The sequence below is a fragment of the Benincasa hispida genome, unplaced genomic scaffold (genome assembly GCF_009727055.1).
Source record: "Benincasa hispida cultivar B227 unplaced genomic scaffold, ASM972705v1 Contig316, whole genome shotgun sequence".
In the NCBI taxonomy this organism is placed as follows: Eukaryota; Viridiplantae; Streptophyta; class Magnoliopsida; order Cucurbitales; family Cucurbitaceae; genus Benincasa; species Benincasa hispida.
In genome coordinates, this window is record NW_024064794.1 from 1409947 (window position 1) to 1420948 (window position 11002).

The 11002-nt window shown below is 41.4% G+C and overlaps 1 protein-coding gene across 1 annotated transcript; it reads right to left on the minus strand.

The window, feature by feature from the left end:
* Window positions 1-948: 948 nt before the first annotated feature.
* On the minus strand, window positions 949-1791 carry LOC120069322. Its single transcript, XM_039021053.1, has one exon. The coding sequence runs from the start codon at window positions 1789-1791 to the stop codon at window positions 949-951; it is 843 nt and encodes a 280-aa protein (XP_038876981.1).
* Between the last annotated feature and the right edge of the window lie 9211 nt (window positions 1792-11002).

Below are 11002 nucleotides of genomic sequence, written 5' to 3' on the forward strand. Positions count from 1 at the left end.
TGCAATGTTGGGATGAGTCGTCATTTAACCAAGTATGCTCAAAGTCGCGCCTCTGGGAGCAGCTTGTTGGAAGCAAGAGTCCTAATGCCTGTTAAAGATACCGACCACTGGGTGCCCGGTTGCGTTAATACTTTCAGCGCATCCTCCATGTGAACTTCAGAGTCATCAATTATCTTGTTACCCGGTGCTTTCGGGTTGTTCTTCATCTTATACAGCTCGTTGATGTCCTTTGCGTTGAATGGCACTACCCTTTCTTCTATGACCACCGCATCTTCGGTGTCATGGAGCCGGCCATGATAAAAGGCCCTCACTACCATAGGAATAATTATGGATGGGCATTGATAGAAAGTCTCCCACCCATGCTCCAACACAACACTTGTAATCAAATCTAGTAGTGGCGTCGACGTAGGGAAGAAACCCATCTCCATCATCATATCATCATTTTCCTTCTTTGTTGATTGGCGCCTCCTGATTGATGCAAGCCCGCTACTCTCAACTTTTGTTGTGCCCTTATCTTGAGCAGACGCAAGGTGGGACTTTTGTCTTTATTAGCGTTCCCTCTCCCTGCGTTGCTCTTTTTGTTCCCTTTTCCATTCCGAAACTTCTTTTCTTTTGTTTTCTGTAATGCGCTGCACATTAACCTTGCGCCATTTTTCTTTCTCCTCCTTTTTCTTCTTTTTTTCTTCTTCTTCTTCTCTTATCTCTTTCTCGAACTGCTCCGAGGCAAGCAATATGTGTTGCTCATCCTCAAGCCTTCTTCTTTCTTCTTCTTCTGCCCTTGCGTTGTCACGGCGCATGTCCTCATCGTGCAGTCTTTTTGCCAAATCACATGATGCGATGATTTGGTGCGCTCGTGACATCTTTTCTTGTTTCTCCTCTTCTTCTCTTTTCTTTCTCTCTTTTTTCTTCTGCTATGCGTTGCAAAAATTGTGGGTCACTTGTTGACCCTTACAGCGCATTCTTCTTGCGATGCTGCATCAGAGGGGTAATGTCTGGATCTTCTTTATCTTCAGTCGCAACCATTCTGATATGCGTTGATGATACTTGAGGTTGCATTGATGCTTGGTCTTGCGGTGACACCCCCTCTTCCACCCTTGCAGTGGTGGATTCTCCATCGAAATCTGGGCTTTTCGCTCTCTTCCTCTTATCTTCCTTCTTCAGACATTTCTCTTCTCGTTTGCACTGTCTCTTCTTACTAGTTTTCTTCTCTTTCTTCTCCTTATTTGAATGGGCAGCTTCATCTTCATCTACCCATTTTTCTTTGCTTTTTTTATTCTTCTTCCCATCTGCCGTCTCCGGCTTCTTCTTCGCTCCTACCTCCTCCAAAATGACCCTGATGGGTCCCTCATTGGAGTCTGTTGGAACAGTCTCCCTAGGATCCGCAACGGCCAGGGCCCTTCTCTGCGAAGCTTCTGCCATCTTCTTCTCCGAAGGCAAGGGCTGATTTACAACACCAGCTTCAGGTAGCCCCCTTTCTCTCTCCATGTTGCTTAAAATGCTCCCAAATACCTCTTTGTCATCTCTTCTTTTATTCTCACTTTTTGATGACGGTACTGGGAGCGCCACCTTAGGTCTGGTAGTAAGGGCACTCTTCGTGCTCGGCTTCTCTTGGATTGTGAGTGGTTTGGCTATAGAGGGTTTTTGCTGAGGTTTTCTGACGATTCTTTGGACAGGCTTGGGCTGGGTGGCGAGGTGGCGGCTAGCTGCGAGGAATGCCGCCTCCCGTGCGGTGAGAAGGGTTGTGGAAGGCGATGATGGTAGGGAAGATGAGTGTGAGGATTGGCCGGCCATGGTTTCAGTTGAGTGAAAGAGTTGGAAAAATTTTAGGACTTAGGAAGGAAATCGGAAGGTCTGATATGCAGAAGAATTCCTAAGGTTTCTTTTCGCGAGAGACTCAAATAAGCTTTCTTAGTTGAAGGAGGGGGGATTTATAGGTTGGGTCTTGATGGGCCCAACACAATCCCTGTATGGTAGGCTTCGAGATTCTCAAAAAGCCTACCGCCGCGCTCCTCGAATTTATGAATTAGCAGAAAGGACGTCCTTTCGTCTGCTAAGTCATTATTCCCTTGGAAGCTTAAACGATTTGACTACTCTCTCAATGAAGATTTTATCTTTTTATTTTATTCAGACGGGTGCAATGTTAAAGATTAATGCAATGCATCTGTTACCGCAAATGCATATTTGTGGAGTATGGGTGCAACGCATGCATTAGTGCAACACACCCCTCAACTCAGCGCATTTCTGGAGGACAGGCGCACGGTATTTCTACCAGCACAACACTACCTTGACATAGTGCGTTTTTGCTGAGGACAGGCGCAGAGTACACACGCGCGCAGCACACCCCTCAACGCAATGCATTTGAGAAAAACGGGCGTAAAGTGTATCTTTCAGCGCAAGATACACTCGTCATCGCAATGCATACCGGATGTTTATTAAAGTTTATTTTTTTTTTTATTATTATTATTTATATTTTTGTCTCATCAACAATGCAACGTGTATTCCCAAAGACCAAGTTGACAAGATGTTGCGGTGTTCATTTTCTTTTTACTAATTCATTCACAGCAATTAGGAACAACGCATTGCGTAAACTAATTTATAGAAAGTAAACTAATTTATGAAAGCAAGTAATAAACTAAGTTGAATAACGCAATACTAATTTATAGAAAGTAAACTAATTTATGAACGCATTGCGGTGTTCATTTTCTTTTTACTAATTTATAGAAAGTAAACTAATTTACGCAAACTAACGCAAGTAATAAACTAAGTTGAATAACACAATACTAAAGCAATAAACTAATTTATGAAAGCAGTAAAGAAAGCATTAAAGAAAGCGATAAGGAAAATAGTAAAGAATGCAGTAAGAAAGCGATAAAGATAGATGTAGGGATGATGATTGAAAGAGGCTTTTCAGAGTTACCACAATAGCATCCCTACAAGCGATCAATCCTGCTTGCCTAAGTCGATGGTCTCCATGCGTCGTTCTACATTGCCCCTATAGTAGGGCTTAATTCTTTGACCATTGACTTTGAATACACTGCTTCCATCCTCAGTTGTTAGCTCCAATGCCCCATGGGGAAAGATAGTCTTGATGCGGAATAGCCCAGGCCAACGGACTTTAACTTTCCTGGAAACAATCACAAACGTGCATTAAATAAAAGTACTTGTTGTCCCTCGAAGAACGTCCTTTTGCTTATGCGGTCGTCAAGCCACTTCTTGGTTCGCTCTTTATAAAGCTTGGAATTTTCATAGGCATTTATTCGCCACTCGACCAGCTCGTTCAATTGCAACTTCCGGACTTCCCCTGCACTTGACAGATCAAAATTCAGCTTTTTACTTGCCCACATTGCTTTGTGTTCCAACTCAAGAGGCAGAAGGCAAGCTTTTCCGAAGACCAGAGCATATGGGGGTATACCGATTGGAGTTTTGAAGGCAGTCCTGTATGCCCATAGTGCTTCGTCAAGCTTGGGTGACCAATCTTTCCTAGAGGTACTGACTACCTTCTCCAAGATGGTCTTGATTTCTCTGTCAGAAATTTCTGCCTGCCCATTGGTTTATGGGTGATTTGCAGTTGCAACTCTATAGATGACGGATTTGTGATGGGAGGCAGGAAACTCCGTCTATACCACAGCTTGAGACGAGACCTAGGAGGCTGGTCAACAGGTTGGTGATGATGCAGTTGATGAAATGTGTGCCTTCATTGCTAATTAAGGCACGAGGCGTTCCATATCGCGTGAAGATATTTTTCTTGAGAAATTTCGCCACTATGGCCGCGTAGTTTTTAGCTCATACGATGGCCTCAACCCACTTTGATACATAATCAACCACAACCAGAATATATTGATGACCCTCTGAAGGTGGAAATGGGCCCATGAAGTCGATTCCCCATACATCAAACAATTCAATTTCTAAGATTGAAGTCAAAGGCATTTCATCCCTTCTAGACATGTTCCCCGTTCTCTGGCATCTGTCGCATTGCACCACATGGGCATGGGCATCCTTGAATAGTGTTGGCCAAAAATAGCCATTCTGTAGGACTTTGGCGGTGATCCGCTGCCCCCCAAAATGTCCTCCATAAGGGGACTCATGAAAAAGTTCTCAAATGTGCTTAGTCTCATGCTCAGGAATGCATCGACGCAAAATATGATCAGGGCCGAGTCGATACAAGAAGGGGTCATCCCAGAAATAAAATTTGACTTTGTGTCTTAGCTTCTTCTTCTGCTGGTATGAATAATCTTCTGGTACTTGGCCGCAAACTATGAAGTTTACAATGTCCGCATACCATGGAACATTAACGCATACTGTCATAAGTTGCTCGTCAGGGAATCTCTCTTCAATTTCTTTCTCTTTCTTTTGAACCTCGCAATTTTCCAATCGTGACAAATGATCTGCGACTTGGTTCTCAGTGCCTTTCCGATCTTTGATCTCTAGATCAAATTCTTGCAGGAGTAGTACCCACCTTATCAATCTTGGTTTTACATCCTTTTTCGTCATGAGGTTTTTGATTGCAGAATGATTAGTATACACCACTAAATTTGATCTGATCAAGTACTGCCAAAATTTCTCTAGGGAAAACACCACTACGAGCATTTCTTTCTTTGTGGTTGTATAATTTTCCTACGAATCATTTAGCGTCTTGCTGGCATAATAGATAGGATGCAAAATCTTGTCTTTGCACTGAATCAAGACTACGCCCACTACATTATCCACTGGCGTCACACATCAACGCAAACGGTTGCGTCCAATCCGGCGCAACTAGAATAGGTGCGGTGATGAGCGCATTTTTCAGCGTGTGGAACGCTTCGGCGCATGCATCATTAAAATCATATTCGCAATCAACTTCAAAGAGCGCGCTTAGGGGTCTTGCAATCTGAGAAAAGTTGCGGATGAATCTTCGATAGAATCCCACATGTCCCAGAAAACTCCTAAGTATTTTCACATTAACTGATGGTGGTAACTTGGATATTGCGTCAATTTTTGCTTGATCAACTTCCAACCCTGCCTTTGATATCTTGTGACCTAGCACGATTCCTTCTTCTACCATGAAATGGCATTTCTTCCCAGTTTAGAACCAGATTTGATTCAACTCATCTCTTTAATTCTTTACCAATCTTCTGAATCGCACCCAGGCGGTGCTGAGAGTCTCGTTTTCCCTTTTGCTCGAAATTCAACATATCCCTCCGTCTTCTTGCATTGACGGCTGATGGGAAAGAATTTCTTCATGAATCGCTCTACCAACTGGTCCCATGTAGTAATTTCATTTTGGCTCCAAAGAATGAGCCCACCTCTTTTCCTCATCCCTCAGTGTGTACGGGAAGAGGTACAGCCTAAATCCCTCAGGAGTAACGCCAAGAATGGAGAGTGTTGCACATCTCCACGAAGTTGGTCAAATGGGTGTGAGTCTTCACCTTGCATACCTCCAAACTGTACCGCGTTTTGGATCATCTGAAGCATGATCGGTTTAATTTCGAAGCGTGCATTATCCTCAACCATTAGTCTTGATTTTGGGTAAGAAGTCGTAAAGATTCGGCGCCGCATAGATCCTTATAGGGATATTGTGATCGGCAACAAGAAAAAGAGGATCTTGTGCTGGCCGATTCGCCCCTTGATTCCTTTCGGGCCTCTCATTATTAGCCATGTTTGCTCTTCTTCGCCTAATTCGGTTCTGGCGTGGTCTTGCGCAAAAAGTACGCTCGATCTCTGGGTCGGCTTCGAATTCTGGATCAGTCCCAGTACTTATAAACCATCAGCCTACTCTCTGTGATAAACAGACAGTACAATAGAGATCTGTCTTGCAAAATACCACAAGAATATTCAACACTAAACCATTACCAATCCTCGACAACGACACCATAAACTTGTTGACTTAAATTTATATACATAGCATGCCATAAACTTGATGACGAAGATTTAATGTTTTATGCTATGTATATCGTTTATATGCTTATGCACTACTGATGATAGATGAATGATTCAAGTTCATGTCCTAGCCAACGGCGTCATAAACTTGTAATAATAAAATTTGATATTCTTTATCTAACTCTAACGCATGGCTTATGAATGGAAGTGAATGTGATGCTCTATATGCTCAAGTTCTTTGCGATAAAGATATTTTGCGATACTACGTTCTAGGTGTATGCGTTGATGATAATATGCTTCGTAGTATGTGATGATGTAGTGCATGTCACAAGTTTCCTTGCGCTATAACCAAGTATAATTCCAACGCAAGTTTCTCAGAATGACTTGAGGTCGAACACGGGGATTGTTGTTGTTTAGATGCGATACTGATGTGGTAAATACGACCGGTTATCATAAAGAATAAAGAATTTGGTTTGGCAGAAATGTAAATTGTGTTGAAAGTAAAATGCGTTGTAAATAAATGTCTAAACTACTATGATACAGGATGAGGACTGGCTGTGAAGTTGTACAAAAGAATCTAATGAATGTGATGGCAAGTCTAGTGAATGAAGTAGAAAGAGAATGAGTAGAGAGAAAGGACATCGCAAGTTCGTTAATCGTGTTAAGGATGCAACTAAGGTTTCGCTTTCCCTTGGCTTACACCTTTCGGTGATCGACTGTGTTCCCATACGTCTATGGTGAAACATAAATGAATGTATTGAACATAAGGTTGTTTCCATCTCTGAAAATACTTCTCGCTTTAGTTAACGCATTCTTTCAACTTCTCTCGATAGACGGAATAACATCTTCACTTCTGCTCTCATAGGTGAAGATGTCGTCGAGCATGCTTTAGCTAAACTTAGCCAATTACCTTAACACAGATTAATTCACTTGCATAATCCTTCCTCTTCACCCAGGGGATTGAGAACACATGATGGAGAAAATGGGTGATAAATGTATGAAAAGGAACAGAAAGATGATAATGATGACGATAATGGTATTTAAATCTAAAGATCAGCGTTTGATACATGATTTGTGAATGAAAGATTAAAGAAGATGAACAAAGTAGATGAATGAAAGAATAGAAACAAATACGAAAAGAGTGTCAATTTCTTGACACAGATCCCGATTGAAGACGTTGTGCTTGCCGGCGTATGGATGAAGTAGAGTGGAAAGCTTCCCTCTCAGGCATGCTTTCCCGATAGAAGTGACCTCTTGCACAGAGCTTCACCTTTAAGCCTTGTCTCATCGTTCTCTCAGATTTTCTCTGTAAAGTCTCTTCAGACTAGCTTCCCTGTAATGAATTCAAGGAAGCTATTTATAGACGAGACCTTGGCTCTCTGTATTGGTGGTCCCACTGTGTAATTCTTATAATTTCTTCCTTGGCGTAATGGAAAAGTCCTCTCTGCTCCACGATCAATTTGTCAGAATCGTACAACAGAAAAGATGTACACTTGTCAGAATCGTCCGCGAATACGTTGCTCTTCTCATCTTCGATCGATCGTTGCATGCGGTGCAGTTGTTTTGATTACCGCATGTGGTGGAAATGCGTTGATCGCTTGAAACCATGATCGATCGTCGCATGCATCGCCATTGCGTTGATCATTTATTCGTTCTTGATCGATTGGCGCATGCGGTGTAGATACGATGTACATTTTGTCCTCGAGAAATTAACACATGCAGTGACCTATTTCCTGTAAAACAAAGACTTTGACATTCTATTTTGCCATCGCAATGGTGTTAGTGGGTGTGTTCATGACACTTTATAATTTTCGTATTTCTCAGCCAATTCTTATACTATCGACACAACTTTTCTTTCTTTTTGCCACATAATCTAAATAAAATAGCATAAATAACTTGTATTTCTATAAGTTATCATTGGTCTACAATCAGGGCAACTCCTTTTTGTTCACCTTGTGCTCCATGACCTAGCTGGGGACAATCTTTCTTGAAGTGCCCCGCTTGTCCGCACTGAAAACACACATTCCTGTTGCCATAACATACTCCTGTATGGACCTACCACAGTTTGCACATAGTGGTCTCCTTTCTATACTAGCTACTGACTCGCTAGTACGACCTGGTACTAATCTACCACTCGGTCCAGCTGCAGGTCTTGACCTCTTTCGACTTGAACCTTGTTGGCTCGTGCCTCCAAAACTTCTCATACCTGACTGTCCAGAGAACGGGGGTCTAAAACTCTTACCTCTTGTTTTTCCAGGCATCCTGAACTGTCCCACACCTGGCTGGAGTATATCTTCCCTCGCTATACTCCGCTCAACTATGATAGTGGTCTCAACTAACTGGGTGAAATTCACCCAATTAGATGTAGAGGTAACAGGTGTACATATCTTTCTTCTTAGACCATTCTCAAATCTTCTGCATCTCTCTTTCTCTTCCGTAATGATCGGAAGGGCATACTGAGATAACTCTGTAAATCTTTGCTCGTACTCAGCAACCGTCATCGATACTTGAGTTAGCCTAAGAAACTCTTCTCTCTTTACTTCTTTAAAAGCACTAGGGTAGTATTTATTCTCAAATACTTGTCTGAACTTAGGCCAAGTCATAGTTTCTGAACTACTTATTCTGGCCTTTACCACTTTCCACCATTTCTTAGCCCATTTCTGCAGCAAGAATGCCACTAAGCCACCTTACGGTCCTCAGGGCATCTCATAACATTAAAACATTTCTCAATCAAGTCCAACCAGACCTCAACATTTACTGGATCTGTGGCTCCATCGAATGTCGTGGCACCTAAAGCTTTCAGCCTCTCAATGCTGAATTTATTTTTCGGATCGGTCTGAATTGATTCTACACTCGCCACCAATCTTTAAGCGATTCTATCAAATACTTGATCCTCCATCTGGGTATCTACATCTACCCATGGGGTACACTTTTCTTCTAATTTTTTACCCCTTTTCTCCACAATTATACATTAATTTCCACATCAACCTACTCACCACACTGGTCTCAGTAGGGAACATACTCAAGTAGAGAAATTAGGGTCCAAGGTTCACACCATGCCTGAAAGGTAGTAAGCCTCTCTTGGAGTTCTACATCGAATACTTGACAAGCATCTTGTCAATGTATGATGGTTGAGACCGAGTTAACATTTTGTTCTTTTGATCTCTAAAGATCTAAATTCTCAGAACAAACTAAGCCTCCCCCAAATCCTTCATATGGAATTAGGTCGCTAGCCAGTTCTTAACTTCAGTCAGTAGACCTACATCATTCCCGTGTAAGATATGGTCTACATACAACACTAGAAAAACTACTGAACTGTTGATGATTCTCTTGTATACACAAGGCTCATCAAACCTTTTGCTCTTGATCTTGGATTATGAAACCTTGGGACTGCTTCATATAAATGGTCTCCTCAAGATTGTCATTCAGAAAGACAGTCTTGACATCCATTTGCTAAATCTCATAGTCATAATATGAGGCAATGGACAGGAGGATCCCGATAGACTTAAGCATGGCAATAGGTGAGAAAGTCTCCTCATAGTCGACTCCCTCAATTTGGGTATGACCCTTTGCCACTAGTCTAGCCTTGATGGTTTGCACCTTCCCATCAGCACCCCATTTTCTCTTGTAGGTCCATTTGCAACCTATAGGTTTAAACCCATCAGATAGATCTACAAGATCCCAAACTGAATTGAAGTACATCAACCCCATTTCAAGATCCATAGCTTTGATCTATTTATCTTTGTCAACATCCTTCATTACCTTCTAATAAGACAATGAATCCTCAACATCTTCGTCAGCTACAATAGCTAGGATTTTTGTTGAATCCATATAACGAATAGGTGGGTTCCTAACCCTCCCATTGCGTCGAGGTTCCCTCAACACTTGAGGTGGATTTGTGCTACTAGATGATCCAACTTCAACAAATCTTGTTGAGATATTGGGTTCTTCAATAACTCTTGTTGAATGTTCAGTAGCTTCTTTGAAAAGTTCATCCAACACAACTTTACTATGAGGCTTGTGCTCCATTTTATGGTATTCTTCCAGAAAAGTATAGTTTTTTTTAATGAGGTTTCAGTTTCTTAGGATTTTCCTCAGGCACATATGCAGGGCAACCCCAAATTCTGAAATGATGTAAACTAGCTTTACGACCGTTCCATAACTCCAAAGGTGTCCTGGTAACACTTTTGGATGGAATGCAGTTCAAACTATATGTTGAAGTTTCTGCTGCATAACCCCAAAACAAGTTAGGTAAGGAAGTGTAACTCATCATATACTGAACCATGTCCAACAGGGTTCCATTTCTCCTTTCTGATACACCATTCCACTGAGGTGTACCAGGTGCTGAGAGTGGGGATACTATTCCATGTTCTATCAAATAATTTTGGAATGCTAGATCCATAAACTGTCCACCTCGATCAGATCGAAATGTCTTAATAGTTCTATTTAATGCATTTTCAACTTCAACCTTGAATGCTTTGAACTTTTCAAAAGATTCAGACTTATGTTGCATTAAATAAACATGCCCATATCTTGAATAATCATTAGTAAAAGTGATGAAATATTCAAAACCTCCCATTGCTTTAAAATTTATCGAACCATAGAGGTCTGAATGTACCAGCTCTAGGGGTTCTTTGGCCATGTGACCTTTTCCAGTAAAGGGTCTTTTAGTCAATTTGCCTACAAGGCATGACTCACACACAGGTAAATAATTTTCCTCTAACTCGCTTAGAAGTCCATTCTTTACAAACCTCTCAATCCTATTGAGATTGATGTGTCCTAATCTTAGGTGCCAAAGTTGGGAATTTTCTTTAGGAGACATTTTAAGTCTTTTATGTTGAGTTACTGCGGTTTTAAACATTTCAGTGTTATGGAGGGCTTTAGTTGCTAACGTCCTTAGCACATAAAAATTGTTTTCCAGTTTTGTAGAATAAATATCAACACCATTTTTGGAAATAAACACTTTATCTACATGGAAGTTGATAAGATAAGATTGTTCTAATAAAAACTTTACAGAAATTAGGTTCCTTTTTAAACCAAGAATTACATATACATTTTCTAGTAAAATGAATTTATTCTCAAAATTCAACTCAAGACATCCCATTGCCACAGCCGAGACGACGTTCCCAGTTCCAACCCGCATCGT